General features: G+C 48.1%; 1 protein-coding gene across 2 annotated transcripts in view; it reads left to right on the top strand.

The window, feature by feature from the left end:
- The window catches only part of TBXAS1 (thromboxane A synthase 1), a 170,417-nt gene that overhangs the window by 63,425 nt on the left and 81,317 nt on the right, over positions 1-25,675 (top strand). For both annotated transcript variants that reach the window (XM_047763007.1, XM_047763008.1), the window contains one exon: positions 15,766-15,862. In XM_047763007.1, coding sequence (XP_047618963.1) covers positions 15,766-15,862 — 97 coding nt within the window. The remainder of the gene's footprint in view (positions 1-15,765; positions 15,863-25,675) is intronic.

Here is a 25,675-nt window from a genome sequence, read left to right as displayed (position 1 = left end):
CCCAGGCTTGGAATCTGGCATCTCCTGCCGATCGCTCTCGAGCGGCATGGCTTGCGGGGCGTCCTTGGAACCGTTTCCAGGGACCGTGATGACCGTTAGGCGAGAATAAAGGGGGGAGTTCCCTGGGGTCAAACGCTGGAAACTCTAGGTTAGACAAACCAACACAGGTCTCTTCAGGGTAGGACGTCTCAGAGCCGTGTCGTGTAATGATGTCCGCGGAAAATCTCCAAGGGGGAAATTTGGTTTACAGTGTTTATTTGACCACAGGCCTTTTATTTTATTTTATTTTATTTTTTTCTATCTGGAATATCTCTTGGGACGAGAGCATGCACAACAGGCTTTGAGAGGAAACAATCATCTAGGCGAGCATTTTGCTCTAAGGAATTCCACATGCAGCCCAGCCATTGATAAGAACAGTTTACTTCACCACTGCAAATTATCAGTGTTGCCACCTGGCAATTATTAATTACCTCCGTTTCAAGGGTGGGGGTGTGTGTGTGTGGGGGGGGTGTTTAGTCCACAGCACCGTGGAGAGCTGGGGACACACGGCCTCATGCCTTGGGTATTTACGGATTCCCTTTTATTCCCATACCTTTCTCGCAGTCCCCTTTCCGTCTCCTGCAGACAGCCATCCCATTGTCCTTAATGCACACGTATTTTTTTTGGTGCCAGTTCATCTGAACGGTGTATTATCGTTTCACAAGTGTTCTCTGTAGCTGGCATCAATGATAGGGTCCTACATCTCATTCTGCCCTTTAGGAGTTTCAGTTAGCGCCACACGTTGAAGCCCCATCATCTCACTGTGCTCCCATCCACTCTGCTGCCTCTAACTCTGCCTATCGCTCAGCTGTGCCCCCCCCCCAGTTCCCTGGCCACACACCCAGAGGGGACACCCAATGGCCTCCAGCAAACATCGCCACCGTGGACATCCTTTTTGGGGCCCTTTCTGGACCTGTGCATGCCCCTGGGGGGCCATCTACCTCGCTTTTAGGACCGTAAGAGAGATACGTCCTTGTTCCCCGGGGCCGCTTATGCAGTAAATGTCATTAATCCATAACAGTCTAACAGTCCCCTGTCTGGGTCTTACCCTTTCAATACAGACTCTCGGTGACCATCCCGACACCCTCCGAGTTTACCTGGGCTGACTGCATTATCCTCAGTTTCCATGGAAACATGACATTCAGACAAGAATGACAGGTGGATAGTGAGAGGGGAGCAAAGGGCTGTGCAGGGTCTCCTCGTGAATCCAAAGGCTTTTCGGTCCCACTGTCCCTTATCATTGTTCCTCGGACACTCCCTGCACTTCCTGACTTAGGATGTCAGCCGCGACAGGTCATGTCATTGTTTACTGTCCTGCTGTCCTACTAGAGCAGAAACTCCGTGAGGACAGGAACACTGACCCTTACTTGCTTGGATATTCCCAGTGCTTCGCACAGAGGCTGCCACACAAAAATCACTCAGAGAATATTAGTTGCATGACCTCTAAGCACATGCCTTTCAGGACAAATCTGTCTCCAAGGAAACCTGAAACAGGAAGACCTTGTTATTTGGTGATTTGGGTAATTGGTATTACAGGTATTCACTATTGGGACATAATGAAAGGACTTGCAGGAATTCCCTCGTCCTAAATTCAAGGGTTTGGGTGGATAGGTCTGTAATCTTCCTCGGCCAGTGACCTACGCTCTTGGCAGTTCAGCAGTTAGCCCACAAAAATATGAAAAAAAAAAATTTTTTTTTCTCTTTTTTGGGCTGCACCTGAGGCATATATAGGTTCCCAGGCTGGATGTTCAAAGCAGAGCTGCAGCTACCAGCCTACATCACGGCCACAGCAACACCAGATCCCAGCCACGTCTGCGACCGACACCACAGCTCACAGCAATGCGGGATCCTTAACCCACTGAGCGAGGCCAGGGATCACCCGCATCCTCATGGATCCTAGTTGGTTTTGTTACTACGGAGCCACGACGCGAACTCCCCAAAAGCACAAAGCTGATTTACTCCCGCATCGGGCCACATGGATGAAGGGAGGAGCAGGCTCCTGTGACGCACTGGCTGGGCTCCACTCACTCAGGTCACTGGTCCCACTCCCTGGGAGGTGCCCTCTCCTCTAGCCTAAGGGGGTGTGGGGAGGGTGGTCTGCCGAGGGTGCCGGAAAGAGCACTGGCTTGGGAGGCAGAGCTGTGGCTGGTCTGATCGTAGCCCTTCCCAGCCACGGCACTGGAATGAGTGACTTCACCAGCATGATCACCTTTAAAAATACCTGTGCGCCTGCCTCCCTCCCAGGTTAATCAGTGCTCTCCGTCAGCACAGCCTTCCCAAGGGGCAGGGGTCCTCACTGCCATTCCTCAGCCCCTGGGGTGGGTTCTGAAGGGTCCTCTTGCAGCCACCCGCCCTCCTGCTGCAGGAGCCCACCCCTCCCCAGCTCTGGGGGGAACACCCCCCTGGGGCTGGGACGTGGGTCCTCAGAAAAGCTGGGGAGGAAGTTCCCTGGCCGTCAGGCCTCGTCCTGGCTAAGGAGCTGCTCTAGGGCAATGATGGAGGTCTAGGCACCGCCCGACCTAGTCGGCTGTCCTCTTTGGACCTCTGATTTCCTAGGTGTGGAATGAATGGGCTAGAACGATCACCTAGAAGCTTCCTTCTATCTCTAGAGTAGTAGGACCCGTGTTTAATTTCCTCACCTCTTGTTTCTCTCCAGCTGTGTGTAAAATTCATTGGCCATTCAATTCTCCTTTCTTGGGAGTTCCACATCTGGGCTTTCTAATAATACCCGACTCAGGACAGCGCATTTCTCTGACGGGGTGGGCTCTTGGCCACGATGGCTGTTCAGAATGGATTCTAGCTTTTGCTAAGCCCCCACCCCACCCCTGATTCATAGTCTGAGTCTACATATCATCTGGGGAGAGGAGATTTTGCTATATACTCGCACACAAATATATGTCCTGCACATATTGTATGTAAAAGAACACACACACACACTCCCATGCCCGAGAGTCTGCAAGCCCGGGCATAACCGTGTGGATGCAAATATTCTGGGACAGCCAAATGACTCTTTTACTGTTTCTTTGTCCCTGTGGTGCCATCTACCTATTTATTTAGTAGCTTGATGCTGTTTTTGCATCAACAACGTTGCCTTATAGGCTCCTCTTCATGTTTATGATTCTTACTGTGAAAAAAATTGCTTGCCTAACATCTGTTCTGAATTTGCTTTTCCTTTCTTTTTTATTTATCTAGTCCCTGTTGGATTAAATCTGTGCCAAGGACAGTAACTTGAATTGGAATCTTTGGTGTCCTTCAGGATTTCTATACACTTCAATACATCTCTTAATTACCCTTTTTTTTATTGTTACGAGATACGCATATATATCCGTGCCCACACAGGCAGATTGGTTTGTAGCTTACCTCTGCCTGGCCCCCTCTGGGGAATACATTTTATTAACTGAATAAATTAAATGGGCGGGTATATTTGGTAGAGGAGAGAGGTGTATCGTTCCAGGTTTGTCAGAGATAATCTCCCCTCTTGCTGCCCAGTCCCTACTTTCGCTGCAGCTCTGTTCAGGAGAGAGCTTGACTGGAGCTCGACGTAGCCACAATTCACCAGGATAGAAGGGCCACTTCATCTTGCAGATGAAGAAGCTCTTCCATGCTGGCTTATGTGTACTCAGACCGGGGTCCCCCTTCCCCCGGTGTTCTCACCACTTAGAAACCCACCCAAGCAACCCCATTCCCACCAGGAGCCTAGAAGATCCCTAAAGACAAACAGTGAGACCTGCTTTTCTTTTCTTTCTTTCTTTTCTTTTTTTTTTTTTTTAGGGCTATACCTGCAACATATGGAAGTTCCAAGGCTAGGGGTCCAATTGGAGCTGCAGCTACCAGCCTACACCACAGCCACAGCAACATAGGATCCAAGCCACGTCTGCAACCTACACCACAGCTCATGGCGATGCCAGATCCTTAACCCCAAGCAAGGCCAGGCATTGAATCCGTGTCCTCATGGATACTGGTAAGGTTTGTTACCACAGAGCCACAACAGGACATCCCACAAATAACTTTTTTATAGCAAGTGTGTATGGTTCTAGTTCCCAGACTGTGCACAAGGTACCCCAAGGTGCCATAATGAATTCACAGAGGCCTCCTGGGATATTTTAAATATTCATGGGGGACACAGCGACACCTGATGGTCATTGTGAGAACTACTTTCAATTTACATGTATTCTTTTCTTCCCAAGTCTGTTAAGACTTACTGAGACACTAGGGGTGCCATGAATCGAGAAAGTTTGGGAATCTTGGTGGCAGAAGAATGCGACAGGGAGAGAGGTCCTGTAGGGCTTCATGTTATTACAGTCAAGAAGCTTGGACTTTTTTGCTTCCAACATTGCAGCTATACTGGTAGAAGGACAAGACAGTCCATTTCAGTTTTATGAAGGTAGACTTGTCCTGGATGAGAGGGTTGGTTTGGAAGCAGAGAGCCCTATATGGAGCTACTGCAGCAGTACTCGTGAGAGATGGGATAATCTAGGGGCATTAGAGGCTGGGACCGAACTACAGCCTTCTCCATCCCCATTAGAGAACTCCTCCTGCACAACCAACACGGTAAGCACAGTCAGACATCAGTCTCAAAAGACCAGATCCCTGTGTTCAGAGCACTCACAACCAAGTAAAGCAGTCAAGAAAACAAACAATTCCAGTCAGTGGAGAACTGCTAGGTGTTGACCAGGCAAGAGAAGCAGGATGGCTGTTCCAGGAAGGCAGGGGGAACAGCATGTGCAAAGGCCCATGTGTTGGAGTGTTACAACTTTAGCTCGTGAGTGGTGGGGAAGGGGGAGGGATGAGGCCAAAATGCAAGGCAGAGGCTAGATGGTAAAAGACATTTTTACCACGTGCTAAAGACTCATGGACATGGAGAAAAAACCTGTGGTTGCCAAGGTGGGGGGAGGGACTGGGAGGGACTGGGAAGCTGGGGTTCATGGATACAAACTAGTGCATTTGGAGTGCAGAAGCAATGAGATCCTGCTGTACAGCACGGGGAACTATATCCAGTCACTTGTGATGGAGCAGGATGGAGGGTAATGTGAGAAAAAGAGTGTGTATAGGTATGTGTGACTGGGTCACGTTGCTGTACAGTCGAAAATTGATAGAACTCTAAACCAACTATAATGGAGAAAAATCATTTATTAAAAAAAAAAAGACTCTCAAAGGCCTTGATGGAGACAAACTACTGAAGTCAGGAGTGGTACAATAAATTCGCATTTTACAAAGCCCTATATGGATAAACTGAGGCAAGGCCCATGTGTAGACAAGCAGCAGATCAGGAAGACAAGCCAGAGTGATGGAGGCATAGAACTGAGAGAAAGGTCCAAAGTCCAGCCAGGAAGTGAAGGACCAGAGATTCCACCAGCATCTGAGGGCAGGAGAAGGGACCAGCAGGGCCCTGGTTCCACAGAGGGAGAGGGCTGCTCCAAGGCTCGCTCAGTGCAGTAGGCTCTGTAGGGCTCTGTGAGTTCGGGGCCAGGCCCCCAGGTGTGAGTGCCCTGAGGCTCCCCTGTGCTCCCCAGGTAAGGCACACCTTGATCCAAGTGACAACGGGAGCTGGAAGAAAGCGACTCCTGACCCAGGGACCTCTGACTGTCACTGGCTCCTCAAGAAAAGCATCCTTAGCAGCTTGAGTGGGCTCCACTCTCAGACCCCTCAAGCCTGCCTTGCTCGAATGACGGATGGATGGCTGACAAGAAAGGGCAGGATGTCCCACTGAGCCAGTCAGGGACAGATCCCCAGGACTGTGGGGCCATGCTTTTTGCACAGCACTGGGCACCGCGCAGCACTGATCGCCGCCCAGCCTGGAGCCCGCCACTCCTGGAAGAACCTGATCGCCCAAACGCTCCCCACACCGGACACCTGTTTTTCTTTCTGCGAATGTTCTGGAGGTTGAGAGTCTCCAGCACCAGGTGGTCTCCAGCAGTCAACGCCCACCCATGCGTGCTGGATCCGGGTCGACGGTCCAGGACAGACTTAAGGCCAGGATAGCAGTTACCCTCTCGGCATCCTCAATCTGCTAGGACGTAGCCCTGCCGCCAAGGCAAAGATTTATCCAGTGCTCACTGTTTACCGGCTGCCAGAGCTGCTAAAAGTCCTCATCAATTCCTGAGGCTCTGCCTGGAAATCGGAAACCTCTGAAAGCAACTTCAGATTCCTTCTGCTAACATCAAGGAGGGGAGTGACATGTCACCTGATCTCTCCGGGGCCCTTCTCACCCAGCTTCTTCATCCCCTATGAAGTGGCAATTGGCAGGGGGCACAGCACCCCCGACCCCTAGGAGACCAGGGGCCTTCGCTCCTGATGGGGAGGTTACCGTGACCGGCATTTGCCTAATATCTTCCCGTGGACAAAGCATCCTTGTGTTTCTCATCTGACCCTCATAACAGTCTCTTTTATCAAATAATTGGTTCGGGAAGGCTGTGGTTTTCTCAAGGTGACACAGCTGTTAAATCACAAGGCAAGGCCTTGAACCCAAGTGCCAGCAGCTGTACCACGGTCAACCCCCACGCTGACTCCTGAAAGACGCGGGGGGGGGGCCAATCCAAGGACAAACCACTTTTTTCTCTTTCTTCTTTTTCTCATGACAAGAGCAGTCATGGCAAACAACTGGAACGTTAAAAGAGACGCACGATGGGAAAAGTGCAAGTCCCCCATCATTTCCCGCTTTGCAGCAAATATATCTTCCTCCAGAGTTTTTCCAGGGATATAATCATTATTATTATTGCTTTTTAGGGTTGCACCCTCAGCATATGGATGTTCCCAGGCTAGGGCTCCAATTGGAGCTACAGCTGCTGACCCACACCACAGCCACAGCAACGTGGGACCTGAGCTGCATCTATGACCTACGCCACAGCGCACGGCAATGCCAGCTCTTTAATCCACTGAGCGAGGCCAGGGATGGAACTCGCGTCCCCACGGATACGAGTTGAATTCACTTCTGCTGCACCACAACAGGAACTCCCTTCCAGGAATATCATTAACACACCTGAGCCTAGGGCCTGACACAGAGGATGAGCTCAGTAGATGCTTGTGGGATGAACAAACAGTCAAACAGACTATTATTTGCTCCTACAACTGTGTGTACCTGTTCGCCATGAGCTTTTCCATTTAGCTGTGTAATCTGGACATCCTCTCATGCTGGTGCCTGCAGGGACCTCCCTATCAAGCGCTCTGCCACCGCTGGCAGGGGCAGGCCTTCTGGAACAGGGCCAGGCGGCCCACACGCTAATAGCCACAGGTTACCTGCCTCGATTCCCAGAAGGCAGTTGGGAACTATTTTGGTTGAACTGACTGGTCAGTGTTTAAAAAAAAAAAGCGAGAGAGAGAGAGAGAAAAGAAAACAGCTAATTGAACAAGTTAGCAAGTGCTATTTTTGTCTGTACAATACTTTACTGATTTGCCTAAATTTTCTCTTCAACCAGGTGCTTCAGAGTTGACTAAGAACATTCTTATGTGGCTAAATAAGTATACATGAATAACTGGCTGAGAATTTTTTACCCCCCCCCCCCCACCAGCAGTGACTACACATACATTTCAATTAGAGGGGAGCAAGACGTTACCTTCGTAATTGGGCTGGGGAGGCGGGTGTTCCTGGTCCATTAAACCAGAAGCTGCTCTGAATTTCCACCTTGAAAGGACACAGTCTGCACAGCTGGAAGCCTGGCTGTTTGCTCTCACACACGCCTCAGCCCTGGAACTCTTCCACCGAGGCAGGGGGGCGACCCGGGGGAAAAGTGTCCCCTGGCGCAGATGGCAGCATGGGCCGTGGCCAGGGGCCCAGGCTTTGGCAGCCATCAGACAGGGATCAAGTCCCTGTTTTGGGCAACTTCTCTCTAAGGCTCAGTTTCCTATTTTGAGAAGTGGGTATATTAACAACCCCCATTCATTTTCTATGAAGATTAAATGAGTCCCAATAAGCAGTGCACTTAGAACAAGGCCTGGTAAGTGGTGGTCACTCAATAAATGCTAAAGATGATGATTACATAGACAAAAACAAAAAACAAAAAAGGGAGTTCCCGTTGTGGCTCAGTGGAAACAAATCTGACTAGCATCTGTGTGGACGCAGTTTCGATCCTGGCCTCGCTCGGTGGGTTAAGGATCAGGCATTGCTGTGAGCTGGGGTGCGGGTCACAGGTGTGGCTCGGATCCCGCGTGGCTGTGGCTGTGGTGTAGGCCAGCAGCTGTAGCTCGATTTAACCCCTAGCCTGGGAACCTCCGTATGCTGCAGATGTAGCCCTAAAAAACCCAACCAACCAAACAAAAAGATTGTGGTTACCTCAAAGGTCCTGAGAAGGGTCCTCAAGCCATTTAAATACTCCACTGGCTGATTCCACTGATATAGGACATTCTTTCACACCCTATAGCGAAGAAACTTAAAATGCAAATACCATTGGAGCTCCCGCTGTAGCACAGCGGGTTAAAGATCTGATGTCTCTGCAGTGGCTCAAGTTGCTGCTGTGGTGTGGGTGCGATTCCCCAGCCCAGAGCGATGAGTTAAGGATCCAGCATTGCCACAGTAGCTGTGTCTCCAAGTGGAGCTCACACATGCCGTGGGTGTGGCCAAAAAAAAAAAAAAATCAAAGACCGTAATTTAATTTCTTTTCTTTTCTTTTTTTTTTTTCCAAGGCCACACCCTCAGCATATGGAAGTCGAATCCCAGCTAGGGGTTGAATCAGAGCTACAGCTGCCAGCCATGCCACAGCCACAGCCACGCCAGATCCGAGCCTTGTCTTTGACCTACACCCCAGCTCACAGCAACACCAGGGATCAAACCCACTGACCGAGGCCAGGGATCAAACCTGAGTCCTCATGGATACTAGTCGGGTTCTTAACCCACTGAGCACAACAGGAACCCCAATTTCTTTTTTAATTTACAAGATGTATGATAGATTTAAAGCTAGAGCAAAGTGCAGAGATGGCCTAGTTTTACTCCTGTATTTCAGAGGTGAGGAAGCAGAAATGCAGGGCATTTACAGAAATCACCCACGATGGTTGTCTGAGTGAGTAACAGAGTCGGAGGGTCCTGGATCCTGACGCCTGGGCCCTAGTATACGTTGCTTTGCAGTGTCCCCCCCTCCCCCCATCTCATACATTCACACCAGTGGACGAAAGTGAGAGCAGACCCTCGTGGGGACGTATGTTTTTGGAGGCAGCATGGCAGGAGGTGGTCACAAGGTTGAGAAGGAAAAAGGTACCGTATTGGTTAGGACTTCTGGATTACAAAGGCGAATGAACTTAAACGTGTAAGCTAACTGAAGCTTGGCGGATGCAGGGAAGATTGTAGGAAGAAGACCTTGACCTGGAACTTGTACGTCCTTGCCATTCTCCTCGTTTGTCTTAAATCTCTGCTCGGCCCTGTTAGAGCCTAGAGGCAGTTCTCACCACGTGGCAGAAAGATGACCACCGACAGCTCTGGATTTATGTATTCCCAGCTTAGCACCTCCAGGCGGAAAAAAAAACCAAAAACCTAGAACTTTCCTCATGCATTCTCCATGTATAGACATCCCATGAAAGGTTCTGACTGGCCCTGACTCAGGCATGTGTCCACCCCATGGACCAGTCACTGTTGCCAAGGAGATGAGATACCATGATGGGCCATGCCCAGAGGGTGAGTCCATCCCCATGACCAGAGGGCGGGGTCTGTCCACAGCTCCTCCAGAGCTGCGAGGCAGGGGAGAGGGACTTCTTCCAGGACGGCTGGGCAGGCAAAAACAGTGGAGCCCTCCAGGCACCCCAGAGGAAAATCAAGCTTCATTTACAGGTTTCCTTGTTCAGGATCTTTCCAGGAGCTCCTCAAACTGTAGATGCGTGTTTGTGCAGATAAAAAAATCACAAGATTACACAATTTACATGGAAAATGGGGCCCGTGTTCTCATGAGGTTCATAAACCAGCTCTGAGGCAATTCTAAAGAAATCGTGACAAAATTGCTTTTTTAGCATTAGCCATATTACTAGAAAAAAAGCACCGAGACTCCCAAAGTGCCCACTTGGAAGGGGAACTTTCATTTGAATGTGCAAGTATTATTTTATTCCTTTGAAAATCCAGATTACATGGAAGATTATTTTGGTAATAACTAAATCAACACAAATACGTTACCAAAGCAGGTGTGCACTCCGGTATCAATGCTTTCCTTTTAGATCTAAGAATTTAGGGAAGTGAGAATGCGTGTGCACTTTGGTTCAGTATAGAGCAGGGTTTTTAACTTGGGGTTTGTAGATCCCCAGTCTGGTTACCATCAGTCAATCAGAATCCCCCGGAGAGCTTATTAAAATTAGAGGGGACTGGGTCTACCTCTGAGATCCTAGCCAGGTAGGTCTAGGCGGGACCAGGTATTATTATTTTCTGAATGCTTGGCAGGTGGTTCTGACCAGCCATTGAGGCTGAAAGTCTCTGTGACAACAGGGTTTTCGGAAGTGTAGGAGTACACCTGGTGAGAGAATCTGGACATCCTGTTAAAATGCAGATTCCCGGGCCCCACCCCGGCCTACTAGCTCTGCTCCTGTGAGGAGCAGAGCTATGACTATAGTTTACTGAGCCTCCAGATGGCTTTTAAATATTTGTAGATTTTGAGATAATTATAGATTTATACGAAGTTGCAAAAAAAAAAATGTCCTGTGTACACTTTACCCAGTTTCTCCCAATGGTAACTAAGCTCTTGCATAACTGTAGTACATTATCAAAACAAGGAAAGTGACATTGGTACAATCTACAATACTTCTTCAGATTTTGTCAGGCTTACATGCACTCCTGTGTGTTTCTGTGTATGCACGCGCATGTGTGGAGTTCTATGCAGCTTTAGCACACACGCACAGCCAAGATATAAAACTGTACCATCACTACAAGGCTCTCTAGTGCTACCCTTTATAGCCATGTTACCCCTATCACCTTCCCTACCCCTAGCCTCTGGCACCTACTCATCTCATCTCTATCATTTTGTTATTTCAAAATGTTACAGAAACAAAATCACATCATATGTAAATTTTCTAGATTGGCTTTGTCACATAATTCCCTTGAGAGCCATTCTAGTCATTGCATGTTTCAGTAGCTTGGGGTTTTTTTAATGGCTGCATAGTATTCCACTGTAGAGATGTATAACTGTTTGTTTAACCATCCACCTGCTGAAGAACACTTGAACTCTTTTCAGTTTTCATCTATTACTAGTAAAGGGGTTATGGATATTCATATGCATATTTTCTGTGAATGTAAGTTTTCATTTCTCTGGGACAAATGCCCAAGGGCATTATTATTGGGTCATATGGTAAATACGTGTTTAGTATTATAAGAAACTGCTAAACTATTTTCCAAAGTGACTGTACCCTTTTAGACTCATGCCAGCAATATATGAGTGATCCAGTTTCTCCACATGCTCATTAGTGTTCGATGCTGGTTTTTGTTTTTGTTTTTTTAATTTTAGCCATTCCAATAGATGTATAGTGCTATCTCATTGCAGTTCTCATTTGCATTTCCCTAATGGCTAACGATGTTGAATATCTTTCTGTGTGCTTACTTGGCATCTGTGTATCCTCTTCAGTGAAATGTCTGTTCATGTCTTCTGTCAATTTTTAAATTAGATTGTTAACTGTTGAGTTGTGAGGGATGGTCACATAGTCTAAATGTGAATCCTTTGTCAGATTTGCAAATATTTGCAAATATTTTCTTTCGGTCAGTTGATTATCTTTTCGTCTCCTTAACAAGAAGCTTTCAAAAACCATTTTTTCTAATGAAGTTCAACTTATCAATTTATGTCCTTTTATGGATTGCAGTTTTGGTGTCAAGTCTAAAAACTGTTTGCCTAATTCTAAATGCCAAAGATTTTCTCCAATTTTTCCCTAGAGCTGTGTTTTACATGTAAGCTCATGATCTACTTTGAGTTAATATTTTGTATAAGGTGTGAGGTTCATTTTTCTGGTCAATGTATGTTCAGTGGTTCCAGCACTGCTTGTTGAAAGGTTATCCTTCCTTTTTATGCCTTGGTCAAAAATCAATTGAGATTATTTGTGCGGCTTTGTTTCTGGATTCTCTATTCTGTTCCATTCATCTATGTATCTATCTCCCTGCCAATGCAAGAGTCTTGATGACTTTGGTCAAGTTTAGGAATCTGGTAGATTGACTGCCTCCACGTCATTCTTTGTTTTCAAATTGATTAAGTTTTCCTAAGTCCTTGTCTATTCTAAGTCCTCTGTATAAGTTTTAGAATAAGATCGATACCTCTCTCTTTCTTTCCTTTTTCTTTTTTTTTTTCTTCTTTTTTTTAGGGCCACGCCTGCAGCATATGGAAGTTCCCAGGCTATGGGTCAAATCGAGCTGTAGGTGCCAGCCTACACCACAGCCACAGCAAGTCAGGATCCCAGGCTTGTCTGAAATCTACACCACAGGTCATGGCAACACCGGATCCACTGGGCAAGACCAGGGGTCGAACCTGAGTCCTCATGGATACTAACTGGATTTGTTACTTCTGAGCCATGACAGGAATTCCTTCGGGAAATTATAAATTATGGATTCAATACTTTTATAGCTATAGGATTACTCAGATTGTTATTTCATCTTAGTTGAATTTTAGTAGTTTGTGTTTCTCAAGTTGACTGGTGTAAAACTGTACGAGGCCCTTATCCTTTCAATTGCTGTAATGGCACTTGCTTTACTGCTGATACTGGTGATTTGTGTCTTCTCTCATTTCCTTTGTAAGTCTTACCAGATGTTTATTAATTTTATTATTTATTAATGTTTACTAATATTTACTATTTTTTTCAGAGCACCGGTTTTTTTGTTTCATTGATCTTTCTACTGTTTTTCTGTTTTCAGTTTCACTTGTTTAGGCTCTTTTCATTATTATTTCCTTCCTCTGTTTTGGTTTTTTGCTCTTCTTTTTCTAGTTTCTTAAAGTAAGGACTTAGGTTTTTTTATATAAGATCTTTCCTCTTTTCTAAGGTGCCTTTAGAGCTATAAATCTCCCTTGCAGCACTGCTTTAGCTGCAACCACACATTTTGATATGCTGTTCTCTTATTATTTCATTGTATTTGTAATTAGAATATAGTAAAACATTTATTTTCTTTAAGAAACTCACACTTGTTTACCATTCTATTGTTCTTCTTCTTGACGTTCCAAGATTTCTTCTGTTACCATTTTCCTTCTGTTTGGAGAAATTCCTTCAGCTGTTCTTTAAAGGTAAATGGGTCAGTGACAAATTCTCTTAGTTTTCCTTCATCTGACAATACTGTAATTTTCTTTTCTTTCCTGAAGGATATTTTCACCAGACACAGGACTTGTGACAGACAGTTTCCTTCTTGCAGTGTTTGAAAAATGTGCCCCTTCCTCTGGCCTCCATGGTTTCTGAAATCTGCTACCCTTTGAACTGGTGTTCCTGAAAATAATACATCATTTTCTCTCGGGTTGCTTTCAAGCCTTTTTCTGTTCTTAGTTTCCAGAAGTTTAGTTATGATGTGTCTTGGCATGGATTTCTCTGGGTTCCTCCTATTTGAGGTTCACAGCTTCTTGAATCTGTAAGTTTATGCCTTTTGCCAAATTGGAGACACTTTCAGTCATTATTTCTTCAAACCCAGGTGACTTTTAAGCACATTTTAAGTTTGGGAAGCATTGCCCTAGAGTGGGCTTCAAGGGTTCAAGAATCCCTCAAATTTTATTTTAAAATGCTGTGAATGTCCATTTTATTAGGAGAACATCCACAGCTTTTACTAGAGTCTCAAAAAATTCCATGGCATGCCTCATAAAGTTTATAAAAGCATTGGTTTATGGTCTTATTGGGTTATTTTTGGTCTTCTTGGCCAAAACCAAGAAAAAACTAGTTAGTGTTCTTTCTTCTACCACATCTGTTGAATTCCTGTGTCCCAAAGATTTTCCCAACAGTTTTGGGAAATCTGATCACTCAGATGAATATTTCTGAGTACCTGTCATGTGCCAGGAAAATATTTTTCCCCTAGTTTGTGACGAAGGGAAGAGTTAAAACATTAAAGCCACTTTTAGCTTATGGAAAGTTCAAAGTAACTAAGAAATCAGAGTTAACATTGCTACTTTCCTATCTTGTGATTTTTGTGCCTTACTACACTGAGCTGGATATGCCAGCGATCAAATTACATCCTGAAAATATAATTTCATGTACTAAAAACATGGCATTATGCAGTGGGCCAACCTGTCATCACTCTGTCTTGCTTCATACAGTTGATGGCCAAGCACTCATGGTTCCCCCAAGCAGGCTTGTCCCTGGACAGTTGCACAGAGCGATTCCTCTGCCTGGTACACCCTCACCCTCCTTTGCTACTCACCCTCCTCAAGTAACTCTTTCTCATCCCAGTGTAAATTCTGAAAGCACCACTGCCTCTAGGTAGACTTCATTCTCTCCAAGCGCTAAGTTGGGTATGCCTCCAATGTCACCCGTGCTTGCCAGATGTCACAGTGTTTGTTGATTACCTAATTGTCACTTCCGCCAGACTGTGAGACCCTTGAAGGCTGGGACTAGATCTTGGATGCTCTTTCACCCCTAGTACTTTAATAAATACAACTAGCCATGTCCTTAAACACACTTGTCTTTCTTTCTTTTTGTTTGTTTTTGGCTTTTAGGGCCTCACCCACGGCATATGGAAGTTCCCAGGCTAGGAGTCAAATCAGAGCCACAGCAACACAGGATCCAAGCCATGTCTGCAATTTATACCACCGTTCACAGCAACCCCAGATCCTTAACCCACTGAGCGAGGCCAGGGATCGAACCTGCGTCTTTATGGATGCTAGTGAGATTTGTTAACCACTGAGCCACGACGGGAATTCCAAACACTATTTTCTATTAAAGTTCATCACCCCCACTGACTGGCTGAGCCTTTCCTCCATTTCTTTATGAGGGTCCTAAGTATCTCTTGAGCTCCTTCACAGGGTAGGTATGGCAACCGAATGTTCAATCCTTCCCCAGCAGGTTTAATCTTTCCTGCTGAAATTCTCACAAGTGGTTATTAAATCACTTTAGACTTTTCTCAAGAATTGGTATAAAAATTACTGGTCTTCTCTGGCTAGAATGCCTGTATCCCCAGTTTTTTTGTTTGTTTGTTTGTTTTTGTCTTTTTGCCATTTCTTGGGCCGCTCCCACAGCATATGGAGGTTCCCAGGCTCGGGGTCGAATTGGAGCTGCAGCCGCCGGCCTACACCATAGCCACAGCAATGTGGGATCCGAGCCGCGTCTGCAACCTACACCACAGCTCATGGCAACGCCAGATCCTTAACCCACTGAGCAAGGGCAGGGATGGAACCCGCAACCTCATGGTTCCTAGTCGGATTCGTTAACCACTGAGCCACGACGGGAACGCCTATCTCCCCAGTTTTGGAAAATGGGGACAGCATCCACCTCTGCCATTTTCTTTCTTGGTCCTACTCTACTGGATCTTATGAATTCCTTCAACATTGTGCTTAAACGGACAGATCTGTCTTTCCTATCAAGGTTTGAGTTCCTTGGGGGTAAAGACAGTGTCTTATCACCCCAGAGGCTCCAGGGACTGGTACAAGGTGGGATTCCACACATGTTTGTGGCATAAAATCTGGAGTTAGATCATCACGGCTCTGCTGTTCCTCGTGCTTATTAGCGCATCCCTTTCCTCAGCCGTCCCCAGACCATGACTTCCCATTTCTCTCTTAACCCTCACCCTAAGCCACTGGGGATTCTCTTTGGAAAGGAGAAGGGGGCAGATACACCCAGCCCACCTCAAAGCCATTGTTTTCTTACTCCTCCCAGGTACTATCTCGGTCGCCGGATGATTGTCGTCATCTCTGACCCAGACATGATCAAGCAGGTGTTGGCTGAGAAGTTCGGCAGCTTTACCAACAGAATGGTATGTGGTTTTCTTTCTGCCTCTGGATGGACGGGGACTCATTCTAAGACGTAAGGACGGCACATCACATCTCACAGGGAGGTGACTGGGCCTCTGAGAAGGTGTAGACGTGTTCACCTGAAAACGGAGCTCCTCAGTGAATTCCAGGTTTCAAAAGAGAGGGACGCGATTGCTACAGAAGAATGGCATTTACATTTAAGAAATGCTCCAAGAAAGCTAAAGCTCAAGAGAAGCTGTGGCTCATGAAAGTGCTAAAACCAGGAGGGTTTTTAAAGCTGGGTTCAAAGCTAAAGGAATCCAAAGGGCACAGATTGAGCGACAGAGGAAGACCAAGCAGGGGTAATAAATATCAGAGGGAAAGCAGAACTTCAAGCCTCCCCTGCTTCCCAGAGAGGATAAAGGTCGTAAGGCTGGAAAAGGAAGACAAACAACAAGAAATTCGTCCCCAAGTAGCAAGTCTCCAACCCACGAGAGGATGGACATCCATCCATCTTCTTGAGACAGTGCATATCCTACTTTTTATCCTTTTTATCCTTGATGAGAAATCCCAAAGAACGGAGGAGGAAAGAGAAAATGGCAAAGGTCAGTGTGGTCCATATTTTCCAAACATGAAGAGAAGAGAATTCCAGCAGAGGGGATCAATATCCCTCATGTTGATTCTTGAAAAAAAAAAAATCTAAAGTGAATCCATACATCGATGCTTGTGAGAATGAAGAGAATCACTCTGTGCCAACTCTTGGGGGTCAAATTAAATGCATCTTCCATTCTTACGGGCATAGTGAGCCATGTAAGCACTCTTCTGTTGGCTATTTGAAAATCTGCTGCACACCCTCCATGTATGCCAGGCACTAGCTAGGTGCTGCTTAGAAAGAGACAGGAGATCTGACCTCGTCCTCAAGGAGCTCACAGTCTAGTGACAGTGGCAGAGGAAAGAGATCAGCAAAATGCAGCGAGAACTATTGCACGGAAAACCCTGCACCGTGTAGGATGGGAGCAGGGCGAGGCTTATGAGACCTGAGGTGCCTGGCTTATGAGACTGAGTCTTAAATAAATTAGCAGTATCCCCTGCATCCTATACTGGTTGAGCTGTCCGGAGAGTTTTTTTCTTTTTTGCTTTTTAGGGCCGCACCTGAGGTATATGGACGTTCCCAGGCCTACACCACAGCCACAGCAACACGGAATCCAAGCCACATCTTCGACCTACCCCACAGCTCACAGCAATGCTGGATCCTTAACACACTGAGCAGGCCAGGGATCGAACCTACATCCTCATGGATATTAGTCGGATTTGTTTCCACTGAGCCATAAGGGTTACTTCCAGAAAGGTTTTTTGTTTGTTTGTTTGTTTGTTTTGTCTTTTTAGGGCCACACCCATGACACATGGAGGTTCCCAGGCTAGGGGTCGAATCAGAGCTGTTGCCACCGGCCTACACCACAACCACAGCAATGCCAGATCCTTAACCCACTGAGTGAGACCGGGGATTGAACTCACAACCTCATAGTTCCTAGTTGGGTTCGTTTCCCTTGCGCCATGACAGCAATGCCCCAGAGAGTTTTTTCCTGTTAAATTTCACAGGAACTTATGAGACCGGTACAATTATCATCTGTTATTTTACTACACAGAGAAAGTAAGACTTGGAGAGGCTAAGTGATAAGCCTGCTCGTACAGCTAACAGGAGGCAGAGCAGGGATTCTTTTTCCAGCCTCTGCAGTAACGGCTGCATCAGGTGACATTCCTGGATTGCCAAGGTTGCACTGAGCAATTGCTTACTCACCCCAAACATGCTCATCTCGGGGCCTCAGGGCATCACGCCCAGTTCCAGACACCACCCGGCCACCAGGAGGTGGCCCTGTGCCTCACGTGACATCCCAGGTGGGACCAAGGCCCAAGACCATGACAGCTGCGTGGGCAAAGGGCTAGGGGCAGACGCACTCAAAATACACATTCGAGCAGAGGGGACCAAATCAAGAGGCCCAACTTCAGTCCATTTCTTCTCCAAAGCGTGTGTCTGTCCCCCACCTTTCCTACCCCCTCTAAGACCTCTAGGCCCCAACCTCCAGCATACGGTTCCAATTTCCTTTTTCACTCAACGCAGTGCCCTCAAGACAAAGTTCAAACTCTCTAGATAAGACGTACGGGTGCTCACTGCTCACAGCTCCCCAGGACCAGCTGTCTCTCCAGCTGGATGGGCCTCTCCATTCTCTCTATAACCTGCTCTGAAGAGCCTGCCCCAGTGCCTTTGCTCATGCTGACGCCTCCCCCAGAACTGGAGGCAGCACGACAGTGGGTCTTGCATTGACTAGCAATGTGAGCTTGAGCCAGGTATTAACTTCTTTAAGCCTCTCATTCTTCCTTTGAAAAGCAAGGCTATGCTCTTTCTTAAGGGGCTCATGCATCTACGTCCTGCTTTGTATGCAAGCCAAGTCCTCGCAGTGCATGGGCTGCTAGGAACAAGATCCTCCACGCATCTACACCCAACGTGTAGGTGTTCTTCTAGGCTGCCCTCAAATTTTGCCCTTCCGACCCCAGCCCACAGCGACTTTTCCCCATCTCTGAACTAGAGTTTGGCGTTTATCATCCGCCTCACTCGTTTTCACAATCTACTGTAAATGAAGGATGGTTCTCACCCTAACTTGATTCCCTTTAAGGCCTGTCCTTTTTTACACCCCAGGGCCCAAGCACATAATGACTACTCGGTATCCAGTATATTCCTCTTCAAACTCAACTGAATCTCCATCCAGGTGACATCCTCCCCAAATGGACTAGAGAGAAAATACCTGGAGAGAAAATCCGTTCTTCCTCCTGTGGGTCATTCACAGACATGGGAAAAGATCCATCAAAGCTTAGATCTCTAGGAAACCCCAATGTTTATCATTCTCCATCTGGGAATGTATCCACTTATCTGTAGCTTTGTTTATGGTCTTTAAGCCAATTCCATATTCATGATAAAACAACCCTTCGTGACTCAATTTTGTAAAAGCCGTTTTTAGAGTGGGATTTTCTCGCAGGTTTTGAAAGTCAAATTAAAGTGGGTTCTGTGGTTCCCTCTTATCCATATGCTTATTTATCTGCTCAAGGAACTCCAGGAGATTAGCGAGGCGTGATTTCTTCTTACTGACACTATACCGTCCTCCCTCCAATAAGCCGTGTTTACTTAAGTGTTCAGCGAGTCAGCTTTATTATGCATTCGCTCAGTAAACATTAAACGCTTACTCCATGCAAGCTTCTACCAAATGGTCCCTTGTGATACAGAAAATACCTCCGCAGAGGAGTCTGATACATTAAGTGAAAAGGGAACAGTTTCAATTTCCAAATAGGAGAACCCATCTCTGCTCACAAATCCAGGCTTATGTGTGCCCCTGACGGCCCGGTGGAGAGAGTGCCTGGGATGTGGGAAGTTGGGTGTCGCTCTCAAATTTGCTGTGAGTTGTAGGCATCCCATGGGAGACAGAGCACATTGGCTGGAGGTAGGCTGGTACCACGGGGAACCTCCCTAAGTCATGATGGAGCAAATATTTGAAATCAAAAATTGCTGAGCGGGGAGTTCCCACTGTGGGTGGGTGGGTTAAGAACCGGACTGTATCCAGGAGGATTCGGGTTCCATCCCTGACCTTGTTCAGTGAGTGAAGGATCTGGCATTACCATGAGCTGTGGTGTAGGTTGCAGATGCGGCTCAGATCCCAGGTTGCTGTGGCTGTGGCTGTGGCTGTGGTGTAGGCTGGCAGCTGCAGCTCCAATTAGACCCCTAGCCTGGGAACATCCATACGCTGTGGGTGTGGCCCCCAAAAGCCAAAAAAAAAAATATATATATATATATATATAGTTGAACAATACATTTTTTTCCAACTCGAGAACACTGGGCTGAACGGACGACAGGTCAGAGCCAACGTGGCCAGTCCCCTATTGCTCTTGTCCAACCACATTTTGAGGCACTCAGTCCTGGCAATCGTCTCTGCTCTCCCCTGCCAGTTTTCTGAATGGACCCCTGGACCTCTCTGCTGCCCTCAGCACTCCCCACAGGTGCTTCTGGCGGGGAAACCGCAGTGTATCATTCAACCCCCATCTTCTGAGCATGTCCAGAACCTCGGCTAGCCCCGTGCCTCTGAACTTGGTTATTTTTGTTATTTCAAATTTTTTAATGAGCTCCTCTTTGCTATCAGGTACTCAGGGAAGCCACGGGGACAGCTCTTTTTTTTCGGATCTGCAGCAGCTAGAGCTGGGTCCATGAGACTCAGCAGACAGGGTCATGGGCAGCAGGAGGATGCTTACTCCTGGCCTGGCGTGGAGGCCCCCAGGGTCGGGGAAGCGGCGGGAAGGGCGCTAAGAGGTCAGAAGTCTTCAGCCCCAGCCAGGGTGGTCCGACTGCATGAGGGCACGGAGAGGGTGTGTTTAGTCACTAAACCTGCTGCCGGGAGCCCCGAGTTCTGGTCTAAGATGGGAGCGTGAAGAGCCAGTCAGGCTGCGGTACTGCTCGCTGCAAGCTCCCCAGCCTGTTTATGCAGCGGACGTGGAAGTCTATACATGTGTGTGTGGGGAGGGGGTACAGGTGCCAGCCCTTGGTCCTCTTGGGGTCACTTCTCCAGGCAGGGGTCCGGCCACACCATCGACTCATCACCAGAGTCGCATCTAAAGCCATGTGATGGATTTGCCGAGCAGTTTTACTCAGGACCATAAAGTCCCTGGGGTCCGGCTCCCCAGATGCAGCTTCTCAAGGCCGCGCCCACCCTCTCGCCACATGGACGACTGGGATCTTCTGTGAAACCACAGAGCTCTCAGTACCGCAAAGACTGCTCAAGTCCTCAGGCCAATAAAGCCGGTAGAAAACTTGTTACCCTCTGCATCTTTTTTTTTTTTTTTTCGGTCTTTTTAGGGCCTCACCCATAGCATCTGGCACCCTTCCAGGGAGCAGGAGCGCCTCAGCGGGTCACCAGGTTCATGGGCAAGGCCAACCCCACCCAGTGCCCCAGGTGGATCAGGCGCCCTGCGCTGGGCCCTCAGGGACCTGCCCGCTGCCACCTGAAGAGGGGGTGGGGGTGGGGGGGCGGCCCACCCCAGTTTAGCCATAAATTTGCCCCCTACACCTGCAACTAGCACCTCTCCACCAAACGCTGTTGAAAACGTGCTCATCTGGAGTTTCTGATCCCCTTTCTCTGAACTAAAACAGGGAGGAAATCAAAACCTTCCGGTTTTCAAATGGGTGCAGGAAGAGTTCAGTTGTGAGAATGGTTTGGGTCCATGACTTAGGGAGATGCTTGGCACCGCAGTCAAACCTTGGTTTTTTTCAGCTTTGCATTTCTTGAGAAGGGGGGATGCGCAGCACAGGTCCTCCGCTCTGAGAAGCAGCAGTTCTCACTTAAAGCCCAAAACGACTACCGAGAAACCAGAAGCACAGGTGCGCAACCTCGATGACCTGAGCCCCTGTCTATTTTGAGGCAAGTCTCTCTGTTTTATGAGAAACACTTTGCTGTGCACAGCAAACCGTGCAGCCTGAGCTGGAAGCCTCTTATCCCGAGATGGGCTGCCCATGGGAAGCCGCTGGGGTGGGGAGTTGGGGGCATGATGGGAGCCCTACCCCCTGCAGGCCTTTCCTTTCAGCAGCTTTCCCAATGTCTGGACCTAGCTAGTGCTGGAGAAGCCAGATCAGGGAATTGCATCTTGCAAGGGCCCGGACACTCAGTGAGGCCTCAGCAAGCTCGTAGCAGTGTTAAGTTCTATTGATTCGAATGCTCAGATGGTCTGACAGGGTCTTGCTAAACTTTTCTAAACTTCAAAATCTTGTGGCCAATGCGTTCATATTTTTGTGTCTTACGAGACACTTGGCTCAGCAGGAAGCCCTCTTTATATTTTGAAAAGAGAAGGAAGTAAAATCTTGTCCTTATATTTATCCCTCCTTTCTCTGACTTCCATGGTGGTGGAAATAAAAATAAACGTGCAAGCCAGGAGATTACATCTAGCACTCTGGCGGAGAACAGCAAAGAAGCCATGAAGAAAAAAGGAAGGAAGGAAGGAGGGAGGGAGGGAGGGAGGGAGGGAAGGAATAAATAGAACGAATTAATAAAAAAAGAAAGAAAGAAAGAAAGCAACGACAGACCACCACTAAAGCAAGCGCCTCCCTACTACCGCCCTCCTCACTCTCTGCTCCTCCCATCCAGCTAAAGCCTCTCTCCCCCTCAAGAAAGCTCGCTCCCCTGGTCAGTGAGAAAAGGAATCTGACTAGCATCCATGAGGACGCAGGTTCGATCCCTGGCCTCGCTCAGTGGGTTAAGGATCCAGTGTTGCCGTGAGCTGGGGTGTAGGTCAAAGACACGGTTTGAATCCTGCATTTCTGTGGCTGTGGTGTAGGCTGGCAGCTACAGCTCCTATTTGACCCCTAGCCTGAGAACCTCCATGTGCCTCGGGTGTGGCCCTAAAAAGACCAAAAAAAAAAAAAAAAAAAAGAAAAAAGAAGAAGCCATGGATGAAGTGCTGGTCTGTCACTGGGTTGGCTTCCTGAACTCTCTCAGGCAGGGCCTGCAGGGCCCACTCTTGAGCTGGCAGATGGACCCCATGCTGGGTTTAGCCCCACATGCCCCCTGAACCCTCAATAAAATTGACTGCGTGTCCCCTTGAGCCCTGGACATGCCACACACCCTTCTAGAAGGCCATGCTCTTGGGCAGCTCATGATCTAAAAGCGACAGAGACAGTGCGAAGTTGATGATTCTTCTACCAGCCAGGAGCAAACGGACAAAAACTGTCCGGTTGGAGATGGAACATGTCCAGTGTTCCCGAGCCCCGGAATACAAAGCCCTGTTCAGCTGAAGTCCTTGTACAGCCAGAGAGCAGTGGTCATTTGTTGAAAACGGCATAGGTTCGCAGGTACTCCAAATGACAGAATCCTAGCGTTTTCGCTGACAGTGATGTGACGAGGGGCAGTGTGCCATGTCTCACTACCCAGGTGAGGGGACAGCTGGGGGACCATGCGCTTCCCTATCTGTGTCAGGTCGTGAGAGAAATCGTGGAACAGTGAGCCTGGCCTTTTCAGGACCACAGCATACCTTCTGAGGGTCATATTTCTGCAGCCAACCTGACATCCTTAACACCAAACAAACCGGCCTTACTCGCACCATGACTACTGAAGCAGGGTATCTCTTGAGTCTTTAAAAGCACCTCTTGGGAGTTCTCTTCGTGGCTCAGCAGTTAACGAACCCGACTAGGATCCATGAGGATGTGAGTTTGATCCCTGGCCTCACTCAGTGGGTTGAGGATGCGGCATTGCCATGAGCTGTGGTGTAGGTCGAAGCCACAGCTTAGATCTGGCGTGGCTGTGGCTGTGGTGCAGGCCAGCAGCTAAAGCTCCCACTCGAGCCCTAGCCTGGGAACCTCCATATGCTGTGAGTGCAGCCCTAAAAAGCAAAAAAACAAAAAAGGTAAAATTACCTTGCTCTGTTCACCTGTCACGTGCAGCTGTGGGTGGCTTTTTGAGAGCTGCTGACTGCCCTGCTGAGGCATCCAAGGAACCATGTATGCAGACTCTGAGCCAATGTTCTAGTGTCGCAGGACACAAGAAAACTATTTTGGGCTCTAGCTTCATATCCCGTTGTGCTTTTTTCTCAGTAACGTGCACACGTGGTTAAAGCACAAATGCAGTTGCATGTGCTTTGCTGCACTCTGGGAAGAGGTTGGTGGTTCTCGTGGCTACACCAGACCAGTTGAGAATCACCGGCTTGGCCTGTGATAAACACACCAGTGCGTGTTTGTTCTCTGCATGTCAGCACAGAATGCAGAGGTCGCAATTTTAATAACTTGCCTCTCAGGACTGAGTGGTTCTTCAGGGCTTAAAGTTTACGATTATTTGGACTAAGAAGTTTGCTTGTTTGTTTGTAATGGCTGGACCCGCGACATCCCGAAGTTCCCGAGCTGAAGACTGAATCCAAGCCACAGCTGCAACCTACACCAGAGCTGTGGCAAAGCCAGATCCTCAACCCACTGTGCCAGGCTGAGGATCGAACCCGTGCCCCTGCAGCAACCCGAGCCACCGCAGTCAGACTGCTCACCCACTGCCACAGTGGGAATTCCGGAAGTTAGACTTGTCATTGAAAAGGCAAACACCTTGAGCTGCAATTCAGCAGGGGAGCCAGGAGGCCATCACTGAAGCAGCACCACTCACCAGGCCGGTGTTTCCTGGTCATTGGAGAAGGACCCCCACGTGAATAACATGATGTGAGAAGCACTTTGCTACTGTAAGATCCACAAGGATTGAGTACAAACCACCCCATTCCCATCTGCAGGGCAACGGTGACCTCCTCGAGGGCAGGGGTTCCATTCTTTGCCTCAGAAGTTTCAGAGCTGCCCTAGCGCCTGGCACACAGTAGGTGCTCAATAAACGTTCACAGCTCGGTAGCCCTGTGACGGGCAGGATCACAGCTGAGGGAGGGGACGACGCCCAGGTTTGAGGTTTAGGTTAGAATAGGGTTTTCAAATGTTTTTGACTGTGGCTTCCCGAAAGAAAGATTTGCTATCAGGACACAGAATATACACACTCTTGCTGACACACCCTTTTACACTCTCACACACTCGCTCACACCCTCTCTTTCACACTCACGCCCTCTCTCACACACATACACCCTCTCCCTCTTTAATACTCTCGCACACTCTCTCACACACACCCTTTCACACCTCTCACACACGTACCCTCTCTTCCACACTCACACACTCTCTTTTACACACACTCTCACGCACCCTCTTTAATACTCACACTCCCATACACCCCCTCTCTTTCACCCACTCACACACACACCCTCATTCACACTTCTCACAAACTCTTTCCCGCTCTCTCACACACCTGCACCATCTCTTTCGCACTCACGCTCTCAGCCACACACCCTTTCACACTCTCCCAGAGAACCCTCTCTTTCACTCACACACTCTCACACTCTCTCTCTCACACACACCCCGTCTTCGACAAACGTTTACATCACTGTACCCCCCCTTCCTTCGGGCAGTGCCCCCCTATATTTTCTCCTCTGGTCCACTCCTTGGTTCTCTCTCTCTGCTTCTGCTCAATGCCAGCTGCCAGCCACGACACTGGTTTCACGACTGGTTATGGTCTGCAGTCTGGAAGCCCTGGGCGGACTGTGACTGGAGCCTCTAGGAGTCTAGAAAGCTCTGTTGCCGGGACCTCCCTTGCCCGGCTGCCCTAGCACTCACCGTCGGTTCTACTGGTCTCATTCCTTTGGGGGCGAGGCCCCTGGGCCTTTCAAAAGCCTCACTCCGTACATCTGATCAATTACGACGTGTAGACAGGGGCCGGCGGGGAGTTGCTGTGTAAGAGGCACGGAATTTCAGTTTCGCAGGATAAAGAGTCCTGTGGACGGACGGTGGCGGTGGTTGCACACGGATGGGCGTCTTTAAGATTACCAAACTCTACACTTAAAATGGTTAAGATGCTAAAGTTCACCTTGTATGTATTTTGCCACTATTTAAAAATGCACATGTGTGCAAACTTTTTTTTTTCTTCTTTTTAGGGCTGCACCCGTGGCATATGGATGTTCCCAGGTTAAGGGTTGAATCAGAGCTGTAGCTGCCGGCCTACACCACAGCCACAGCAATAGCACCGGATTCGAGCTGCATCTTCAGCCTATACTGCACCTCACAACAACACTGGATCCTTAACCCACTGAGCGAGGCCAGGGATCGAACCCACACCCTCAAGGATACTAGTCAGGTTTGTTCCCACTGAGCCACAACGGACACGCCAGACAACCTATTTTTTAAAAAACACCGAGAGTGGCCTTCTGGAGATGAAGTCTCAGGGTGGAAAGACGTCTTCAAA

The sequence above is a fragment of the Phacochoerus africanus genome, chromosome 16, assembly GCF_016906955.1.
Source record: "Phacochoerus africanus isolate WHEZ1 chromosome 16, ROS_Pafr_v1, whole genome shotgun sequence".
Lineage (NCBI taxonomy): Eukaryota > Metazoa > Chordata > Mammalia > Artiodactyla > Suidae > Phacochoerus > Phacochoerus africanus.
Note: the sequence above shows the minus strand (reverse complement) of the source record. Positions and strands in the feature narration are given on the sequence as shown.